This window comes from Trichomycterus rosablanca, chromosome 4, assembly GCF_030014385.1.
Source record: "Trichomycterus rosablanca isolate fTriRos1 chromosome 4, fTriRos1.hap1, whole genome shotgun sequence".
Lineage (NCBI taxonomy): Eukaryota > Metazoa > Chordata > Actinopteri > Siluriformes > Trichomycteridae > Trichomycterus > Trichomycterus rosablanca.
In genome coordinates this window covers 49,796,822-49,820,712 of record NC_085991.1, presented here as the reverse complement: position 1 = coordinate 49,820,712, position 23,891 = coordinate 49,796,822, and the positions used below count along the sequence as shown (strand labels likewise).

Sequence of the window (23,891 nt, the reverse complement as noted above, 5' to 3'; positions counted from 1 at the left end):
ACCGGCGCCCCGCGCATGGGAAGTGTGCACAATGTAAACAATTAAATACAAATATTTATTTATTTAAAAAAATGCTATCATGACCATTAGATAAACAGTTAATTAGACAAACAGACTAATTTCATAATTATTTTGCAGTATGTAATTTACTTATTTTAACATCTTAATCATTTTAAGGGGGGCGGCGCCCCGTATTGACCAGCCGCCACTGACCGCTACCCTGACCAGGATAAAGTGATAGATGAAAGTGAAATTAAATGAATTATGTTTTCTGTTTTACCAGGTGATTGAGATTTCAGTGTGATTGATGATGGTGATTGATGATATAATCTGACACTGAATACACATGATATCAGACATTGTCATATAAAATTAAATAAAAAATATTTATATTTTTAATAATCCCACACAGTGAGTCAAGTAATCACCACTGAAATCACACTGTAAAACTGGCGAGATAATCTGCCTGAATTTTGCTGTTTGGGACAGAATTGCTGGTCGTTAGCGGTGAGTGCTCAGCGACGGTAAATTTAGTGCTGCTGAGACCATAAACAGCCGACAGAAAATGTTCTGGTAGTGACAGAAAGTTCTGATCAAAATCTGACCACTTAAGCGCTGCTACGACACTCACCTATAATCTACCAATAGGAGGACGGTAGAGTATGACGCAACACTAATGTGTGCAGCACTGTGACATCATCATATGAAACAGTATTGTTAGAAGATGTGATGCATTATTATGGCGTCTAATAGCATAGCACATATAAGGTAAATTCCTGAACAATGTTGATGTAAAAAATAAACTGTACCTGCAAATCCTCAGATTATTTTTTATAATAATAGATTTTGAATCTATTAAGTACAGGGGTTGGACAAAATAACTGAAACACCTGGTTTTAGACCACAATAATTTATTAGTATGGTGTAGGGCCTCCTTTTGCGGCCAATACAGCGTCAATTCGTCTTGGAAATGACATATACAAGTCCTGCACAGTGGTCAGAGGGATTTTAAGCCATTCTTCTTGCAGGATAGTGGCCAGGTCACTACGTGATGCTGGTGGAGGAAAACGTTTCCTGACTCGCTTCTCCAAAACACCCCAAAGTGGCTCAATAATATTTAGATCTGGTGACTGTGCAGGCCATGGGAGATGTTCAACTTCACTTTCATGTTCATCAAACCAATCTTTCACCAGTCTTGCTGTGTGTATTGGTGCATTGTCATCCTGATACACGGCACCGCCATTGGATGCACATGGTCCTCCAGAATGGTTCGGTAGTCCTTGGCAGTGACGCGCCCATCTAGCACCAGTATTGGGCCAAGGGAATGCCATGATATGGCAGCCCAAACCATCACTGATCCACCCCCATGCTTCACTCTGGGCATGCAACAGTCTGGGTGGTACGCTTCTTTGGGGCTTCTCCACACCGTAACTCTCCCGGATGTGGGGAAAACAGTAAAGGTGGACTCATCAGAGAACAATACATGTTTCACATTGTCCACAGCCCAAGATTTGCGCTCCTTGCACCATTGAAACCGACGTTTGGCATTGGCACGAGTGACCAAAGGTTTGGCTATAGCAGCCCGGCCGTGTATATTGACCCTGTGGAGCTCCCGACGGACAGTTCTGGTGGAAACAGGAGAGTTGAGGTGCACATTTAATTCTGCCGTGATTTGGGCAGCCGTGGTTTTATGTTTTTTGGATACAATCCGGGTTAGCACCCGAACATCCCTTTCAGACAGCTTCCTCTTGCGTCCACAGTTAATCCTGTTGGATGTGGTTTGTCCTTCTTGGTGGTATGCTGACATTACCCTGGATACCGTGGCTCTTGATACATCACAAAGACTTGCTGTCTTGGTCACAGATGCGCCAGCAAGACGTGCACCAACAATTTGTCCTCTTTTGAACTCTGGTATGTCACCCATAATGTTGTGTGCATTGCAATATTTTGAGCAAAACTGTGCTCTTACCCTGCTAATTGAACCTTCACACTCTGCTCTTACTGGTGCAATGTGCAATTAATGAAGATTGGCCACCAGACTGGTCCAATTTAGCCATGAAACCTCCCACACTAAAATGACAGGTGTTTCAGTTATTTTGTCCAAAGCCTGTAGTTAGTGAATGTTTAATAACAGGATTGAACCTGAGCAGGTGGAGCTGAAATGTTCTTCCACTTTCTATTAGACTCAAGAAATTAGTTTAATGTCACCACACACAACTCATCCATTCAGAGTAAACACAATGTAAACTGTAACTGGGCTTTGGATAAATGATAAATATATTAGGGCTGTCAAACGATTAAAATTTTTAATCGCGATTAATCTCAGAATTTCATGTAGTTAATCGCGATTAATCGCATTAAAAAAAAATCTGTGTAAATGTTATAGAAAACAAGGATTTTTAAGTGAAATGTTACAATTAAAATGGTGAACACATTTTATGCTAAATGTACTGATGTTAAAAACTGCTGGGACAAGAGAAAACTGTAAGTGAGTTTTATTCACTCACATACTAGGTAGTAAATGTCAGATTGTAGGTTAGAATTTCTCCATCAGCAAACATTGTAGATCAGCGGTGCTTTAGGTGGGATAAGGCGTAGTTATTGTAATAGACTTTTCTGTGGTTGTATCGTGACAATGGTTTGAGTTTCTACACGAAGTGAGTGTGTTTTGACCCTTTGGGGCATCCATAGTTCATGGACTAACGTGCTTGACTCAGCTTTCCGGTATTTGGTACCGTAACAGAATAAGTTAATAAAAGTGTTCTGCTCCCGACAATTTGTGAATATAGCGTGTATTTATTTCTTTATTATGCAAGTGCATCACTACGACGCTCGGTTACATTATGTTAAAAAACCGCAAATGAAACAAACGGTGGCAAGTCCGACATTAAAACGTTTGTTCTACCAGTCAAGTCTCAACATGAACTAGAATTTGCGTTAACGGCACTAATTTTTTTAATCGCGTTAAATTGAGGTCGCGTTAATGCGTTATTATCGCGTTAACTTCGACAGCCCTAAAATATATATATATATAGTTAAAAGGTTTTAAAAGAACACTGATGCTGATGTCCTGCACATCTTAAAATAGTACAAATTAAGCATTCAACTTTTTATTTAGATAACTGCTTAATTGTGGTCATGGTCCTGGCAAGAGCCTACCTGAAAATAGTAGGTGCAAGGCAGAGCATTACATACTCACTCACACCAATTAGCATTATACAGCATCCAATCCACCTCCTGCACGTGTTTAATGAGAGAAATTTAGAATACATAGAGAAAAACCATAAAACACACAGAAAACATACACAACTCTTTACAAAACACTAACTGGAAAATAAGATCAAACCCAGGTTCCCAGGTTGTCATGCCGCACCCACTTACACCAGCAATAAAACAGTTCATTACAAATATTACACAGCACTGAAGGTAAGTAGAATCTCTAAAACCAGAGATAAACAATAGGAAAAAGGAAGAGTGAAATAACTAAGCAGGACATAAATACATTGATTAAAATAAATGTTATGAAAATCGTTTTCATTTCTTAACAAAAAAAAAAAAGATTTGGAAACTAATCATGATAATCATAGTCATAATTTAAAAATGCAGATGCATGAAAATAGATTTAGTAAGTGCACTTTATTTAATGATAAGCTGTTATTTAATTATTTTAAAGCTGGATTATAATTCTAATGTAAAAACAGAACATTTAACACTCAGATGAAAATTTCAGCCTCAACCACTGCCTCCAGATTCTGCTCATCAGCTTCAGCTGTAAAATACACATTAATAAACATTTGTTATGTGTTTCATGGCTGATGAATACATGAATAAATGTGAATGAAACAGTGACTTTTTACCTCGAGCTCTGTAACATTTCACCAGGATGATGGTGGACAGCAGATACGGAGAGGCTGCCACAGCACTACTGATCATCTTCAGCACCGATAACGAAGCTTCTGACACTAAATAAAATAATGTTTCAGTCACAATTTATGCAGATTTTGAATCCAACTTCAATTTCATTTACATTCAATATGTATTAATTAATATGTCAATAAGTTTTAAGCACTACACCTTCAACTCAGTCCAGCCTTTATTGTTTTATATTATTATTATTATTATTATTATTATTATTATTATTAATCCTCACCTCTGATGATCACCCAGCTCTTTGGTGATTCTCCTCCCTCTATGTATTTACAGTGGTAGAAACCTTCATCTGACTTTAAGACGTGATGGATCATCATCTCTCCTGAGGTCTGGTTCTGCACCACTGATCCATCTTTACAGAAATCAGCTCGGAGGTTTGAGGGTTTAGTTTTGCGATACAGACAGTGTAGAGTCAGAGATTCTCCTTCAGTCACAGGATGAACAGGACTCTCCAGAATCACATCACCATCTTCAGAGGAAAAACAGATAAAAAAAATCCAGGAATCGTTCTATCAGTGATAAATATCTATTGATGGATACAGACTGTGTTTCTGAGATCATTATATTATCAGACATCAATACAGCTTTCACTGCAATGTTGTATTCATCAATATACTATATTCTTTGAGACTGAAGTTATTTCTGATCATTTATCAGCTTTACAACAAGTCAAATCTTGTAGATGAAGATTAATATTAAGAGCCCTGTAGACTCACCATGCACTGTGATGTTGACAGGATTACTGCTGCCTCCAGATTCAGATTCACACCAGTACACTCCAGTGTGGGATGTGTTGAGGGAGCTGATGTGGCATCTTCTGTATGTTCCCAATACTGTTGAACAGTCTAACACTCCTCGATCATCAGTGTATCTTCTCACTCTCCATTCAGTAGATTTACTCTGATCCACACAGCTCAGTGAGAGAGATTCATCAGTAAAGTGTTGAGTTCTGCTGGGACTGATGATCAGAGAAACTGAAGAAGATTCACCTTCAACACACACACACACACCATTTTACTTTTACATGATTTTACATTAACATTCATCTGGAAGAACTGTTATATTTCTACATTGTACACATTCAAGTCACCACCTGTAAGAAGGTTTTTTTTTATGTTCATGTTGGTTTTCTCCAGGTACCTATTTTTTCTTCCACCTCCCAAAACAGACTGAAGGTAGATTGGCTATGTTATATAGTCCTTAAGTGTGAATGAGTAAATAGGTGAGTGTATGGTGTACTGCAATGTATTGATGCCTTTTGCCAGGTTTATTCTTACCCTGCACTAGTGTTTCCACTGGTGACATATCCAGCAAGATCCTGTCATTTAGTCAACAAGAATAAATGCGTTGTTACAATTTGTTAATAATAATATATATAACCATATATATATATTATATATATATATATATATTTGGTTATTTAGGAATAATATTTGCAAATGTTTATAAGTAACAATGTTTCATAAAGCACCAGAAAGTTATTTAATTATGAGGCTCACAAGCAGTACAAATTTTATAGATCACTAGTTTAGACAGCTGAGGGTCTAATAGAACATAATGGTAGCTGCTCTTTTGGGTGAAGGGGACAGGATTCATCTCTTTGGGTGTGTTCGGAAAGCTAGCTCTCTCTGTCTACATAGACACATTTTACGTCATCCTGTGCGTGCTCCCGAGAAGGAGGCTGTTCAAAATCCTAGATGCCTTAAAATCCTCACTTTTGAAGCATCTTCATATTTCAATGTTATTTTGGCTCAAGAACGAGTGAGCATCCGACGCTGCCTTAGTGATCAAGGCAATCCCAGAATTCATTGCGGGTCGGATGCTCTTCTCTCACAGAAAAATAAACATGGCTGACAGGGCGGAGAAACGAATGGAGTTATTTTCAAACGTAAATAAAATATTACTGATTTTTAACTTGTATAAACTTGTACTGAGTGTTTTTATTTGCAAGTTCGAGCTTGTCAGGAAATGTAACCGTTATCGGTACATGAAGGAAATGTTATATTGACGTTAGCGTTAGCGCTGTGCTACCTCTGTTCATTGGTTTTAATGGCAAGATGCTAAATGCTAAACCCGAAACCTATCTAAGTAGCGCGTTCGAATAACCTGACTCATAAGTCAATGTCGTATTAGAATCCTCCCTACTGAGGCAGCTGCCTATGTAGACAGTAAGACAGCAAGGCAGCTCACTAGGTTTTCAAAAACACCCTGTATTATTAATTAAAGTAACACTAGCACCATCTATGAGTTTATTAAAAGCACTAAGTTTCCTGCTAGTGCAGCTACTTTATGGTTAGATGTGAGTTCAGGTTTTGGTTTTTCTGTTAGAGATGAAACACAGTTCAGTTCACATGTTGATCTGTTTATCACAGTAATCACTTGTACAGAAACACACACTGTTACTGATCATGTGATCCACTGTATCAGATAAACTAAGACTTCACCAAACATTACAATTATAAACATTTATAAACAATATAAGAGATAAAACATCAGTCTGGATTAGAAAGGAACTGCAGTGAGATAATGTAGGTCTCTAATCTCCTCTACACCAGTACTGAATACATGCTGATGTGATACAGATGTTATAAAATACAGAAGAGATGATCAGACTCACCTGATACAGTCAGTAGAACAGCATCACTGGGGTGTGAGGAACGTGAGCCTCCTGTCTCTGTTCCTGTACAGGTGTATTTACCTGCATGATTCTCTGTAACATCACTGATTCTGTACTGCTGATCATTACTGACAGTTTGGTCTGAACCTTCTTTATTCCAGCTGTAGCTCCAGTTCTGGACACCTCCTCCATTCTCTATGTTACATGTGAGAGTAACAATCTCGTCTATAAACACGTGATTTATGATCGCAGCAGCTTTTGGTCTCTCTGTAGAATGAAAATTAAAAATATTTTCATTACTAAATTAACTTTGTGGTTTGTGGTTGTGAGTGTTTATTATTTGGAGAATTAAAACACAGTTTCAGTCATGGTCCACCAGTCAGTTAATGACCTAAATCTCATGTGCAGTTAGGTTTTGCAGCAGAAAAATTAAGCACACAATGAAGTCCATCAGTGAATGACTCAAAGCACAAACACACAAAATGAAACTTTTGGAGCGTCAATTCAAAGTCCTAAATTAAATTTTACTGAGTGGAAACAATCCTTTCTGTAAAAAGCCACGACTTTAGGAGGTCAAATGTTGGTAAACAATGTTAAAAATAAACCAGTGTGTTCAGAAATTTGTTTTAAAAGCTTTATTTTCTTAAATTTGACTTGATGGGAAAAAATGATAGTAGATACATTTAAAAAATTACACTGTAAATACGTATGTATGTATGGACCTCCTTAAGTCGTGGCTTTTTACAGAAAGGATTGTTTCCACTTTAAAACTCATTTAAAACATTTAATCACAAATTATTTTTAAATGTGTTAATGGTATTTTGGTCTCTGTGCTCTGTGTTAGTTCTTGATCTCATGATTTCCTGTACAGTCACTGTAGAGTCTCATAAACCAGTGATAGCTCAGTGGTTAATAGCTCAGTGGTTAATAGCTCAGATAGCTCAGTGGTTAAGGTACTGGACTAGTAAACAGAAGGTTTACTTGAACTTGAACATTGCCGGTTCAAGCCCCGCCACCACCAAGTTGCCACTGTTGGGTCCCTGAGCAAGGCCCTTAACCCTCAATTGCTCATCGTGTTCCGCTCATTGTGTAAGTCGCTTTGGATAAAAGCGTCTGCTAAATGCTGTAAATGTAAACAAATAAATGAGTTTGGTTTTACTGTTTAGTTACTGAATAAAAAGCTTACAAAATATAAAAAATAATCAGAATAATATTCTGGATCCAACATTAAGAAATGATGATATTTTTCTAGATCACTCACCCCCTCGGTCCATCCCTGCTCATGAACTACTGAGTCTGTCATTAACACTCATTTTAAACCCAATCAGGACATCATTACCTCTCTCCAAAACAGCTGCTTTTTATCATTCCATAAAACTCTCAATGTCTGACTTTGTATTATATTTATTTATAATCTTTATTTTTTTAAAGTAAAACAGTTTAATTGCATTAATTGAATAATTTCTTATGAGCTCAAAAGTCATTCAGCAAAAATAAACATGACAAACCTTCCACTGTAACAGTAACTGGATCACTGTGCAGTGAGTTGTAGTTGTAGTAGTAGTATTTGTTGTGGTAGTTGTTTTCTCTTTGTGCTCTACATTTGTACTTTGTTGTTCCTGTATTAGAAAGTTTCTCACTGAGTTTGTTGGTGGTGATTTTATCTGCAGAGATCTGAGAATTTACTTCCTGATCATTTCTGTACCAGATGAAAGTCCATCCTGTAGACTGATTCAGATCACAGGTCAGAGTAACGGTGTCTCCAGTGTAGATGAAACTCTGAGGTTCTAATCTCACAGTTGGTTTGGGTTTTACTGTTAATAGAAAATGATGAAGTTTTTAAAGCTGTTTGTTCTTTTACAGCAAAATCAGCAGTTTAATCACTTTTATTTTCCCTTTTTCTTCAAATTCCATCCAGGATCTGCTGATACACCAAATCAAAAATGGAGAATACAACTAAAAACACAGGGTTCACTTATTTATGTTCACTTTAAATTTATTACAGAGAGTATGTACCCAAGATATTAAAAGTTTTTTGTGTCATTTTGTTTGTTAATATACAGCCAGTCCTGCATTTCAGACCTGTGACATATTAAAAAAAAACATTTGACATTTTGGCACTAAGGACACCAAGTGTTTCAGGTTTTGTTTTGTTCTATTATTTCTGTAAACAGAAAAAAGTCTTAAAACGTGCAACAGTTCAGGGTCGTTTTTGTTTCAAAATTCTCCACACATTCTCTATTGGGGATAGGTCAGAACTGCAGGCAGGCCAGTCCAGTACCCGTACTTTCTTCTTCCACAGCCATGCTTTTGTAATGTGTAAGGCAGCAGATGTTGCTCTAAGATCTCAATGTACTTTTTTGCATTAATGCTGCATCACAGAGTGTAAATTACAAAACCAATTCCATGACAGACCCTGGCACTGACACAACCCGATACTATGACTGACTCTGTTTTTTGGACTCTTTGCTGATAACAGATCAAAGTTTCAAGAGGCATTAGTGAATGTAACTGTACTGAAGTGCTTGATAAAGGATTCCAAACTAAATTCCCTCACCGATGTGGTTATATCAGTTATTGATGAAGATGGTTCTTAATGCAGCGCTGTCTGAGAGATCAGAGATGACCGGTGCTCTTAGACTTGCACTCTTTCTCTAGATGTACTAAAATCCCTCCAGATCCCCTAAATTGTTTAATGATATTATGTACTGTAGAGGGAGAAATGTGCTAAATTCTTACAATCTTTCTTTGAGAAACATTGATTTTAATTGTTTTCAATAATTTTCTTACACATTTGTTGATAAACTGGAGATGTGTTGACATCACCTGCTTAAACTCTCATAACTCATTACTAGCCCTAAAACATGTTTGGAATGTGTTGCAGGTCTGAATTGTATTAAACATGAAATATCTTGGGTTTATTCTGTCTAAAAAGAAATAAAAGTTGAAGTAAATGTAAGAAACACTGTGTTGTTATTTGTATTTTCTATACCCAACTTTCTGATTTCGGGTTGTAAATACACTCACCTTCTTTGTACTATTGTCAAGTTTTATTGCATTTTCCAAAATGTCACAATTATGTAACCTTTTTGTGACTTTTTGTGACTGATTCAGGGTTGTACAACTTCCATAAATATACTTGTAGTTTATGTGCAGCATACATTTAAGTACACACACACACCTACACACACTTACACACACACACACACACACCTACACACCTACACACTCACACAGATTTACACAAACACACACGTCTACACACACACATGCACAGTGTTTATTTAAATAAACTTTATTCAGTTTTTTTGTTAAAGTTCATGGTGCAGTAATCAGATTGTGCATGCTGATGTGATACAGATGTTATTAAATACAGAGAAGATGATCAGACTCACCTGATACAGTCAGTAGAACAGCATCACTGGGGTGTGAGGAACGTGAGCTTCCTGTCTCTGTTCCTGTACAGGTGTATTTACCCGCATCAGCTACTTCAACATAGATACTGTACTGGTGATCATTACTGACAGTTTGGTCTGAACCTTCTTTATTCCATCTGTACCTCCAGTTCTGGACACCTCCTCCATTCTCTATGTTACATGTGAGAGTAACAACCTCGTCTATAAACACGTGATTATCAGGCTTTATGATCACAGCAGCTTTTGGTGTCTCTGTAATATATATATATATATTTTATTTTTATTTTTCATTAATAAAAACACTTTGTGGTTTGTGGGTTCATTCAATTAACCACAGTTAGCAAAATTGTCTTTATTGTTTCAAACCAAACCAAAGTAGTTTTTTTAAAGCTGACCAGCCTACTCATATTTCTTTAAGAGCACATCACCAACTCATACAGGAAGTAAAAGAACCCAGAAGAACATCTAAAGAAAAACAGGCCTCACTTGCCTCAGTAAAAGGTCACTGTACATGATTCCACAATAAAAAAGACACTGGACTAAAATGGCATCCATGAAAGAGTTGCAAGGTGCAAACCACTTAGATTCATCATGAAGTAAAGGAAAACATGATTTATCAGACCAGGCTAGCTTCTTCCACTGCTTTATGGTCCAGTTCTAATACTCAAATACCCATTGTAGGAGCTTTTAGTAGTACCCAGGGGTCAGCATGGACACTCTGACAGGTTTGTATCTATACACAGTGCAATGTACTGTTAGTTCTGACATGTTTCTATCATAGCCAGCATTAACTACAGTAGCTCTTCTGTGGGATCAGATCAGGCAAGGCTTTGCTCCCCATGTGTATAAATGAGCCTTGGGCACCCATGACCCTGTTGCTGGTTCACCTGTTGCCCTCTCTTGGACCACTTGCTCATTTTTCCAACACATCAACTTCAAGATCTGTCTGTTCATCTGATGCCTGATTTATTGACAGGTACCATTCACCTATGTTATTCACCTCACCTGTCTGTGGTTTTAATGTTGTGACTGGTTGGTTTATATAATATTGAAAATCCCAGACTGTGAAAAGCAAGCAAGACTGGGGGGAAAAATCTGCTGTCAAAACTACAATAATCAGTGACCCAGTGTTGGAGCAACAACATCATATTGTTTGGAGGAAAGACGACGTCCCACAGTGGTAAACATGCACCTGTTCCAATCTTTATAATGTGTTACAACAGTAAATTTGTTGAAGCAGTAAATTACTTGCATTAATTGCATATGGATTAAATACATTAAATAAATTACAATAATTACAAATAAGAACTTTTTTTTACAGCAGTGTGATTTAATATTTGCCCTTTTGGTAAACCATCTTCAAGCTGACAAGTTTACAAGGATTTCTATGATGGATTCACAATTTTAAAAATCCTGAATTAATTTTAAATGGGATTCAAATTAGGAAAGATTAATTGGGTATGCAAGCACTTTTTTTCTAAAAACCTATAAGGTCATGTTGGCTTTCTATTTAAGAAAAATTGTACTGTTGAAACCATTAGACAGTTTGTTTGTGATTAGAGATTTTTCTTGTGTCCTAATACATTCACTTCATTCATCTTTCCTTTCATGATCTGTGTGACCTGGTGCTGTTTGTAGAGAAGCTGATACTGTCAATATTGAGAAAGAGCACATTGTTCCAAAAGTGTTCTGATTGGATTTTGATCTGCAAAGTTGGGATTTTTAAAAACACCCTAATGGCAATGCTGAGGGGAGGATAGTGCCCCAACTACAAATATAAAGCTGTAAGTAAGAAAGTGACTAGACGAAGATTAACACAAAAGAAAATAGCTGTAATCTCTAACTGTACACCTACAACCAATAGAAACAGGGTATGTGCTTATTAAGAGTAATTAAGTGTAGATTGATGGTAAAAAATGGCAATTATTATAATTATCCAATGAACAAAATGCTAATAAATTACCTTTAATTTGTGCACAGTGGAAGAATCCCATCAGCACTGAATGATGGGAGAGAAACAGAGTAAAAATCTTTATTATAAAATGTGATCACAGAGTGCATGAATCTTTTCTTGTAAATGAACACAATATACATGATGCTTAACCAAAGCAGGGCAATAATTTATAGCTAAAAAGCCACAAACAAAAAGGATAAAGAGAAATAAAAGCAGTGGCCAAAATAACAGAAACAAGCAAAGTAACAAATGAAAAGCACAAAAACATCCACAACCCACAACAGAGAAAGTAGAAGAAAAGGATCAAACAGAAATAAAAACTTGGTGTCAGAACTGCTGTGACGATCAGGTTCTTGGGAAAAGAGTAAATGAAGGTCAGTCAGAACAAGCCGGTCAGCATTTTACATGTTCAGCATTTAGCAGATGCAGTCCACCCAGAAACAGAGCTTTTATATTTTGTTGCTATATACTGTAGCTGCCACTTACTGTTAATATATACCGTAGCTACCACTTACTGTTGCTATATACCGTAGCTACCACTTACTGTTGATATATACCGTAGCTACCACTTACTGTTGATATATACTGTAGCTACCACTTACTGTTGATATATACCGTAGCTACCACTTACTGTTGATATATACTGTAGCTACCACTTACTGTTGACATATACTGTAGCTACCACTTACTGTTAATATATACTGTAGCTACCACTTACTGTTGATACATACCGTAGCTGCCACTTACTGTTGATATATACTGTAGCTGCCACTTACTGTTGATATATACCGTAGCCGCCACTTACTGTTGATACATACCGTAGCTACCACTTACTGTTGATATATACCATAGCTACCACTTACTGTTGATATATACTGTAGCTACCACTTACTGTTGATATATACTGTAGCTACCACTTACTGTTGATATATACTGTAGCTGCCACTTACTGTTGATATATACTGTAGCTACCACTTACTGTTGATATATACTGTAGCTACCACTTACTGTTGATATATACTGTAGCTACCACTTACTGTTGATATATACTGTAGCTGCCACTTACTGTTGATATATACCGTAGCTACCACTTACTGTTGATATATACCGTAGCTACCACTTACTGTTGATATATACTGTAGCTGCCACTTACTGTTGATATATACCGTAGCTGCCACTTACTGTTGATATATACCGTAGCTGCCACTTACTGTTGATATATACCGTAGCTGCCACTTACTGTTGATATATACCGTAGCTACCACTTACTGTTGATATATACCGTAGCTGCCACTTACTGTTGATATATACCGTAGCTGCCACTTACTGTTGATATATACCGTAGCTGCCACTTACTGTTGATATATACCGTAGCTACCACTTACTGTTGATATATACCGTAGCTACCACTTACTGTTGATATATACCGTAGCTACCACTAACTGTTGATATATACCGTAGCTACCACTTACTGTTGATATATACTGTAGCTACCACTAACTGTTGATATATACTGTAGCTACCACTTACTGTTGATATATACTGTAGCTACCACTTACTGTTGATATATACTGTAGCTACCACTAACTGTTGATATATACTGTAGCTACCACTTACTGTTGATATATACTGTAGCTACCACTTACTGTTGATATATACTGTAGCTACCACTTACTGTTGATATATACTGTAGCTACCACTTACTGTTGATATATACTGTAGCTACCACTTACTGTTGATATATACTGTAGCTACCACTTACTGTTGATATATACTGTAGCTACCACTTACTGTTGACATATACTGTAGCTACCACTTACTGTTAATATATACTGTAGCTACCACTTACTGTTGATACATACCGTAGCTGCCACTTACTGTTGATATATACTGTAGCTGCCACTTACTGTTGATATATACCGTAGCCGCCACTTACTGTTGATACATACCGTAGCTACCACTTACTGTTGATATATACCGTAGCTACCACTTACTGTTGATATATACTGTAGCTACCACTTACTGTTGATATATACTGTAGCTACCACTTACTGTTGATATATACTGTAGCTGCCACTTACTGTTGATATATACTGTAGCTACCACTTACTGTTGATATATACTGTAGCTACCACTTACTGTTGATATATACTGTAGCTACCACTTACTGTTGATATATACTGTAGCTACCACTTACTGTTGATATATACTGTAGCTGCCACTTACTGTTGATATATACCGTAGCTACCACTTACTGTTGATATATACCGTAGCTACCACTTACTGTTGATATATACTGTAGCTGCCACTTACTGTTGATATATACCGTAGCTGCCACTTACTGTTGATATATACCGTAGCTGCCACTTACTGTTGATATATACCGTAGCTACCACTTACTGTTGATATATACCGTAGCTGCCACTTACTGTTGATATATACTGTAGCTACCACTTACTGTTGATATATACTGTAGCTACCACTTACTGTTGATATATACTGTAGCTACCACTTACTGTTGATATATACTGTAGCTACCACTTACTGTTGATATATACTGTTCGTGTGTGATGTACTTGTATGAGTGTATCTGGTGCAGCAGTGTTGCTGGGTTATTTAAACATGTTGGTCAGTACTGAGAATTGTGCTGCAACCAAAAATATTAAGCCAACATCATCATGTGATCAAAAAGTGTCTATTAAAAAAAGACTGATGTAAAATGAACACACATTGTGCATGATGAAAGTTTGTTTCTAAAAAAGCAATTCTACCACCTGCCATGGGCCCCAGCACCTGCCCCCCAGTAGTTACGCTCCTGATTGTAACATGTCGGGTCGTGCCTCGCCACTAAGGTGCTAGGTTTAGCAGGAAGCTTAACTAACACTGTGGCTAAAAAGCCACAAACAGGGTAACAGGAAAATAAGAGAGGTGAGAAAATAAAATAACAGAAACATAATATAGTGAATAGAAACACATCCACAGACTGCAGGGTAAATAAAATTAAAAGTAATTAAAAGTAAATAAAACTTGTTGTCACAATATGACAAGCCAGATCTCAGAAAAAAGGTGAGAAAAAAAGTAAACGCAGAACCAGCCATGAATAACAGTGCATAAAAAATACTAGTCATATAACCACTCCGGTAAAAGGGGTGTGCAGACTTTCCAGCTTCAAAGTTTGTATAATCAGGAAAAGAAACGTATGTTTTTGTGCTCCTAAAATGGTAAATAAGCCCCATAAGCGCGTTAATGAAATTGTGAAGGTCATAGAAAACCATCCTACAAAACAAAAAATAACCAAATCACTGATACAGTAAACAATGAAAAATAATTTTAAATAATCAGCTTTCCTGATCTAAACAAGAGTAAAAAACAACATCCATTTAAATTCAGCATCAGAGAAAAGTTTAAAAACAAGCTGAACTCCACACACATTCATTAATCACACAGAATCTCATCAATTAAGATTATCAGACTGTTAATTAACATTATTAACCCTCATTTCTTAATTATCATTCAACAACTCTCAAGTTAATGAAGATACAAAAACAATTTATTACTCACAGAGCATCACAGGAAGTGTCCTGAACTCCATCCTGTCCAACTAACTGTTCGACTGAGTGAGAATTAAAGTGTTAAATACTTCCTGTAGATCTGTTCTCAAAGAGAGAGAGAGCGAGAGAGAGAGAGAGAGAGAGAGAGAGAGAGAGAGAGAATATTTAAGAGAGAATACCTAATAAAGCACTTTTAATTGAATTGAGAGAGTAAAAATAGATCAATTCTAAAGCAGATTTGAGTTTTTAAAAGCACCACATCATGTTTGTGGAAGAGGATCAAGTGCTGAAGATTGTAAATGATTGTGGCCTTAAAAGTCAGTCAACTTGAAACCTGCCAGTGGTTTAAATTCAAATCAAGGCAGAATATCCAGAGATCGCTACAAAAGCAAGAAAAACAGCTTCCATTTCCAACATCCTATCTTTGTTATGGTTGCCATTAGGGATGCATCGATACCATTTTTTGCCAACCGAGTACGAGTACAAGTACATGTATTTTTGTACTCGCTGATACCGATACCGATACCTATTTAGAATGATGCAATCTGGAGCATTATGGGATAGTGTAGTTTTTAGTGTAAAATAGTGCAGTGGAACAGGTGCTTGGGTTGCCATCACTAATTGTAAAAAAAAAAAAAAAAAAAAAAAAAAAAAAAAAAAAAAAACACCGCACAGACATCATTGAGAAAGCTTCTGACAAGCTAACGTAAACGTTCATTAATAAACGCACGTAATTAACGTTGTGCACATCATACATGCGATGCGATTCTGCTGATTGAAATATTTACTTTAAAAAGATAATACAGTCCGATCCCATCTGAGCCGCATCCCATCCCCCCCCCCCCCCCCCCCAAGTTTAATTTTGGTTTTATCAGACAAGAGAATCTTGTTTCTCGTGGTTTGAGAGCTTCTAGGTGCCTTTTGCCAAACTCCAAGTGGGCTGTCATGGACCTTTTACTAGGGAGTGGCTTCCATCTGGCCACTCTACCATAAAGGTGGCCAAACTGAGGGGTCAGGGAAGACAGGCCTTGGCCAGGGAGGTGAGCAGGAACCCCAGGGTCACTCTGACAGAGCTCCAGCGTGTGGACATGGGAGAACCTATCAGAAGATGAACCATCCAGACAGCACACCATGACAGCCCACTTGGATTTACCACCTAGAGGCTCTAAAAACCATGAGAAACAAGATTCTCTTGTCTGATGAAACCAAATGTAACTTTTTGGCCTGAATACCAAGCGTCACATCTGGAGGAAACGAGGCACGGCTCATCACCTGGCTAATGCCATCCCTACAGTGAAGCATGGCGGTGGCAGCATCATGATGTGGGGATGTTTTTCAGCAGTGGGACCAGAGCGACTAGTCCTGATAGAAGGAAAGATAAATGCAACCAAGTACACCAAGATCCTTGAAGTAAACCTGCTCCAGAGTGCTCTGGACCTCAGACTGGGGCGAAGGTTTACCTTCCAACATGACAACAACCCAAAGCGCACTGTCAGTGTCCTTGAAAGGCCCAGTCAGAGCCCAGACCTGAATCCAATCAAACATCTGTGGAAGAAGCTAAAAATGGGTGTGTATCGACGCTCCCCACCAAACCTAATGGAGCTTTGTAAGGATATGCCAAGAGGAACGGTCCAAAATGTCCAGAAACAAGTGTGCCAGGCTCGTAGCTTCTTTTCCGTTTTGAAGCTGTAATTGCTGCCAAAGGTGAATCAACCAAGTATTAGGCTCAGGGTGTGTACAGATATGTAACCCCTAAATAAACCATTTCTAATGTAAAATAAAATTGCATATTTTCACTTCATAATTATTACTGATTGTGTGTAGATGTCTGTGACAAAAAAAGAACTCAAGTCTATTATAGAATAAATCTGTAACATAATAAAACGAGCAGAAGGTGAAAGGCGTGTGCAGACTTTCTGGCTTGACTACTTAAAAATACTTGGGGAGAAAAATGAGACTTTGGTCCTTTTTGATTAAAGACACTGCTTGTGATTGTGATTTTAGTACACAATAATTCTGTATAGATCTCATAAAAGCATTAAAAAGTTTAAAGACTGGTTCCGCCGCCTGCAGCCGCCCCGCACTCGCGAGATTATAACGAGTACGTCATCGTGATGCGCCGGTGGCGCCGACGCAAATTGGACAAGAAAACTAACCGGCATGCACCGTACCGAGCCAGGCGGCGATCGGTCTGCGCAGCGCCGGGTTAAGTCGAACAAGCCTAATGAGACGTACTTCTGTATGACGTCATAAAAGCGACACAAGCTGTACGAACAACGATTAACGTGGACACAATTTGACGTGACGTGTTGTACTAAAACAACGAGCTAAGAATGTGAGCGGTGGAGAAACTTCTGCTCAGTAATAATTTAGAGAAACTCAGAGTTCCTGCGTCGTTCTTTTAGCACATAAAACCACGTTAAGCTTTATTTTTGTGAATGCGCCCCGAGTTTATTTTCCACCACTGATCTGTGGGTTCAGAGGCTCCATCTACTGGACAACTAGAGAATTACTGCTAGCATTACTACAGGTGTAAAATGTTAGTACAGATTTAGACAGAATCACTAAAATGTGTCTTTATTTGCGGGTTCTGTCACAATTTTAATCTATTTGGGATCAGGGGTGTGCATGAAAAATAACAAGAGAACACTGACTGAATTAAGACTGACCCTTACCGAGCATGGGCTTAATCTCAAGCAGTAAAAACGTGAAGGGCCCTACAGCTGTAACCCTAAAACTTTTTAATGCTTTTATGAGATCTATACAGAATTATTGTGTACTAAAATCACAATCACAAGCAGTGTTTTTAATCTACAAGGAGCAAAGTCTCTTTCAATGATGCAAATATGAAAAAGATCAAAGAAAGTAAAAAAAATTTGGCCAAAGCATAAGGCAGTGGTGTCCAAACTTTTTTCTAGGAGGGTCAGATTTGATTATGTGAAAGGGGTCGAGGGCCCAGCAGTCCCTGACATTATTTTAAACAATATGCATATAAATACGCTGTTATTTAATCATTGTATTTTCGCACAGCGAACAACATCCAAATGAAAGCACTCAGATGAACAAATCAGAACACAGAACAGAACAAGCCATTTCAATTTCTAAATGAACTTTAAAAACTCTGTCAAATAAACTCATTCACAAAAATAAAGCTTAATGTGGCTTTATGTAATAAAAGAACGACGCAGGAACTCTGAGTTTCTCTAAATTATTATTGAGCAGAAGTTTCTCCACCACTCAAATTCTTAGCTCGTTGTTTTAGTACAACACGTCACGTCAAATTTTGTTCCTGTTAATTGTTGTTCGTTCAGCCTGTGTCGCTTTTATCGTGTCATATCAGTGAGTATGTTTCATTCACGTTTTTGCCGCTTCTCACGTACTTAGTGTTGCTGCCACCATCTGGTAAAAGGGGGAATTGCATCTTGAATTAGTATAATTTTGTTTGTTTGTTTGTTTGTTTGTTTGATGCTGGCTGTATAAAATCTGACCTCGGGACGTGGTTAGCCCGCGGGCCAGACTTTGGACATAATTTGCAATCTCCAGCTGTTGATCCTCTTTCAGGCATGTTTACAAAAGGGTCGCGGATCCATTCATTCACATTCTGTGAGTCATTTATGGTTGGGAAGTATCTGATTTAAGAATCAGTTTTTTCCAAAATAAAAAATCTGTCTTTCAGAGTGTGATTGTCAATAAAACAGAAAAAATGGCCCGGTAATAAATGATCCACAGAATCATCACTGTTACGTGGCCCAGAAGTTGGGGATCATTTCATTTTCAGCATTTAGCAGACGCCTTTATTCAAAGCAACTTACATTACAGTTACAGTCTGAGCAACTGAGGGTTAACGACCTTGCTCAAGGGCCCAACAGCAGCAACCTAGCGGTGGTGGGGCTTGAACCAGCAACCTTTAGATTACTAGTCCTGTGCCAATAGGCTATGGCTTACGGCCCTAAACTAATTTCTTTAGAGATTAGATGTTACAAAACATGATGTTGTGTTTTAAATACTCAAATCCGCTTTAGAATTGATCTATTTTTACTTTTACACCCCAACCATTATTCTCTCTCTCTCTCTCTCTCTCTCTCTCTCTCTCTCTCTCTCTCTCTCTCTCTCTCTCTCTCTCTCTCTCTCTCTCTCTCTCTCTCTCTCTCTCTCTCTCTCTCTCTCTCTCTCTCTCTCTCTCTCTCTCTCTCTCTCTCTCTCTCTCTCTCTCTCTGAGAACAGACCTACAGGAAGTATTTACACTTTAATGCTCACTCAGTTGATCTTAGTTGGACAGGATGGAGTTCAGGACACTTTCTGTGATGCTCTGTGAGTAATAAATTGTTCTTGTATCTTCATTAATTTGGTAAATGATAATTAAGGGTTGATAGTGTTGATTAACAGGTTGAGAATGTAGGAAGATTCTGTGTGCAGTTCAGCTTGTTTTTAAACTTTTCTCTGATGCTGAATTTAAGTGTTGAGGATTATTTCTTCACTGTCGACTGTATCAGTGATTTGGTTATTATTTTTTTTTTATGTATTTTTGTGGTTGTCTATGACCTTGACACACTTATTTATTTCAGTAACATGCTTATGGGGCAGTTTTAGCATTTTAGGAGCACAAAAGATACATACAGTCATGTGAAGAAGTTAGGACACCACATGAGAACCTTTGTCTTTTTAAACATATTTAAACTTATGAACATTTGAGCTTCATTTGAACAGTACTGAGAGATGCAGCTTATATAACTAAACAAAAAAAGTTAGGACATCCCACATGTATTACTACTTAAAATATCTAAAATTAAAATCAGGTGCACCACATCATCTGCAATGATTAGACCATTGTTAGAGGACACTGGAATTTTATTTAAACCTCAGACAGTTTGATTTGCTTTTGATCGATGAAGTGAGTGTTATTACCATGCTGAGATCTAAAGAGCTCTCTGAGGCCTTCAGAAAGAAGGTTATAGATGCATTTGAGTCTGGGAAGAGATTTTAAAAAGATCTCAAACAATTAGAAATCATTTACAAGTGGAGGACATTTAAAACAGGCCAGGCCGTCCTAGCAGGTTCAGCCCAAGATCTGACTGCAGGATGCATATAGAAGTCTCTAATAATCCTACAATGTCATCACGGGACCTACAGGTAGCTCAGTTGATGTCAAGGTTCATGCATCTACCATCAGAAAGAGACTGCACAAGTTGGATTTTCATGGGAGGTGAGCATGGAGGAAACCCTTGCTGTCAAAAAACCATCAGGGCCAGACTAAAGTTAACCAGAGAACACCTAGACCAAGACCAGGACTTCTGGAACAATGTGCTTTGGACAGATGAATTGAAAGTTGGATTATCTGGGCACAGTAACAGAAGACATGTTCAGCACAAACCAAACACAGCATTTGAGTAGAAGAACCTCATACCAACTGTGGAGCATGGAGGTGGACATGTCATGGTTTGGGGCTGATTTGCAGCAGCAGGGCCTGGCAAGCTCTCCATGATGAATTCTTCACTGTATCAGAGGGTGCTTGAGGAAAATGTAAGACCATTTGTCCAAAAACTGAAGCTGAAGTGAAGGTGAACCATGCAACATGACAACAACCCAAAACATTCCAGTAAATCCACCAAGGAATGGCTCAAAAGAAAGAAATGGAGAGTTCTGGAATGGCCAAGTCAAAGCCCAGATCTTAATCCTACTGGGATTCTGTGGGGTGATTTGAAACGGGCTGTGCATGCAAGAAACCCCTCAAACCTCACACAGCTAAAAAAAAAAGTGTGTCTCCCAGTTGATGTCAGAGACGGTAGATGGTTATAGGAAATGTCTAATTGAGGTCATTTTAGCCAAAGGGGGAAATAAGGTATAGGGTGTCCTAACTTTTTCTTCACATTAAATTTCCATTTTTTTTCATTACATTTTACAACTTGTGTTTAACATTTAACATTTTTTTGTTTAGTTATATAAGCTTTATCTCTCAATACTGTTCAAATGAAGCTCAAATGTTCATAAGTTTAAATATGTTCAAAAAGACAAAGGTTCTCATGGGGTGTCCTAACTTTTTCACATGACTGTATATTATGTTTCCGCTGTTTTATTTTCTCACCGCTTTTATTTTCCTGTTACCTTTTTTGTTTGTGGCTTTTTAGTCACAGTGTGGTTCTGCCTTGGTTAAGCATCCTGCTAAACCTGGTACCTCAGTGGTGAGTCACGACATTATAATGTACAAATATTTTTAGTAATTCCATAAAGATGTCAGTGTTTGTGTGGTTTAATTATAGAACCATTTTTTCTCTTGCACAATGTGTGTCAGTTTTATGCCTTTTTTCAATAGACACTTTTGGATCACATGATTATATTGTTGGTTGAAGCACTATTCTCAGCACTGAGGCAGGTGTTAAATACCCCACCAACACGGCTGCAACTGATACATTAATACACGTACACCACACACAAACATGTCTTTACCATATTAAGGGCAATGCACTGCTGAAAAGGGGCGACCAATAATTTCTGGTTGTCCAGTTGGGGTACATTTACAGTACAGTACATTCCTAAATTATTAAGATGAGTAAAAAGTACAATAAAAAAATTCACTTTTTGGGGCTTGTGTGCATGTGTTCATGTACATTTGAGTTTGTGTGTGTGCATGTGTTGAAAGTACACTATATTGCCAAAAGTATTCGCTCGCCTGCCTTTACACGCATATAAATTTGAGTGACTCACATTCTTAATCCATAGGGTTTAATATGATGTTAGCCCACCCTTCTTTGCAGCTATAACAGCTTCAACTCTTCTGGGAAGGCTTTCCACAAGGTTTAGGAGTGTGTTTATGGGAATGTTTGACCATTCTTCCAGAAATGCATTTGTAAGGTCAGACACTGATGTTGGACAAGAAGGTCTGGCTCACAGTCTCCGCTCTAATTCATCCCAAAGGTGTTCTATCTATCGGGTTGAGGTCAGGACTCTGTGCAGGCCGGTCAAGTTCTTCCACACCAAACTCACTCATCCACGTCTTTATGGACCTTGTTGGAAGAGTTCCTTCACTGGAACTAAGGGGCCGAGCCCAACTACTGAATAACACCCCCACACCATAATCCCCCCTCCACCACACTTTACACTCGGCACAATACAGTCAGACAGGTACCGTTCTCCTGGCAACCGCCAAACCCAGACTCGTCCATCGGAGTGCCAGACGGAGAAGCGTGATTCGTCACTCCAGAGAACACATCTCCACTGCTCTAGAGTCCAGTGACGGCGTGCTTTACACCACTGCATCTGACGCTTTGCATTGCGCTTGGTGATGTAAAGCTTGGATGCAGCTGCTCGGCCATGGAAACACATTCCATGAAGCTGTACACACTGTTCTTCAGCTCATCTGAAGGTTACATGAAGTTTGGAGGTCTGTAGCGATCGACTCTGCAGAAAGTCGGTGACCTCTGCACACTATACGCCTCAGCATCCGCTCAGCCTCAGCATCCGCTCAGCATCCGCTCAGCATCCGCTCTGTCATTTTACATGGCACTGAGCTCCTGAGAGCGACCCATTCTTTCACCAATGTGTGTAGAAGCAGTCTGCATGCTGACGTGCTTGGTTTTATACACCTGTAGCCATGGAAGTGATTGGAACACCTGAATTCACTGATTTGGATGGGTGAGTAAATACTTTTGGCAATATAGTGTATGTTGTGGTGTGATTGTTACTATGTGCTTTTCATCACATGGTTACTAAAATATTTATGTAATTACATATTTATACAATAAAATTACTGTAGTTATTAAAACTTATTTATATTTATTGCTTTTGCAATACAGCACAATTTTTTAGTACAACTTCAAAAATGTTGGGACAGTAGGTAAAATGCTAATAACAACAGAAAGTGGTGATTTAATTGAAAACAGAAAAAAAATATTATTTTTTATATTAAAATTTTGACATTTAGCAGATTTTTTTTTTTTTTTTTTTTTTTTGCCAAAGTGACCTACCACAACTAACCAACAAAATGCAAGCAGTTAACGGCCCTGCTCACATGCCCAACAGTGGGGTTTAAACAACCTTTTGATCAGTACCTTCACCAGTACTCAACAGATTAAATTAGAATTGAATAGAATAGAATACAGATTAGATTGCATACTGTCACAACTGTAGGTCACTTTGGATGAAAAAAGCTTGTTCTGGGTGATTTTTATTTACTCTTTTTCCAAGAACCTGATTGTCACAGCAGTTCTGACACCAAGTTTTTATTTCTGTTTGATCCTTTTCTTCTACTTTCTCTGTTGTGGGTTGTGGATGTTTTTGTTCTTTTCATTTGTTACTTTGCTTGTTTCTGTTATTTTGGCCACTGCTTTTATTTCTCTTTACCCTTTTAGTTTGTGGCTTTTTAGCTATAAATTATTGCTCTGCTTTGATTAAGCATCATGCATATTGGGTTCATTTACATGAAAAGA

The 23,891-nt window shown here is 38.0% G+C and overlaps 1 protein-coding gene across 1 annotated transcript in view; it reads right to left on the bottom strand.

Annotated features, from left to right (window-relative positions):
- Positions 1 to 10,639, bottom strand: part of LOC134311976 (Fc receptor-like protein 5) — a 43,803-nt gene extending 33,164 nt beyond the window's left edge. Inside the window, exons 1-6 of the mRNA XM_062993625.1 lie at positions 10,636 to 10,639; positions 9,943 to 10,164; positions 8,056 to 8,361; positions 4,647 to 4,919; positions 4,151 to 4,399; positions 3,858 to 3,962 (exon numbers count right to left, since the gene is read on the bottom strand). Coding sequence (XP_062849695.1) covers positions 3,858 to 3,962; positions 4,151 to 4,399; positions 4,647 to 4,919; positions 8,056 to 8,361; positions 9,943 to 10,164; positions 10,636 to 10,639 — 1,159 coding nt within the window. The remainder of the gene's footprint in view (positions 1 to 3,857; positions 3,963 to 4,150; positions 4,400 to 4,646; positions 4,920 to 8,055; positions 8,362 to 9,942; positions 10,165 to 10,635) is intronic.
- Positions 10,640 to 23,891: the final 13,252 nt, after the last annotated feature.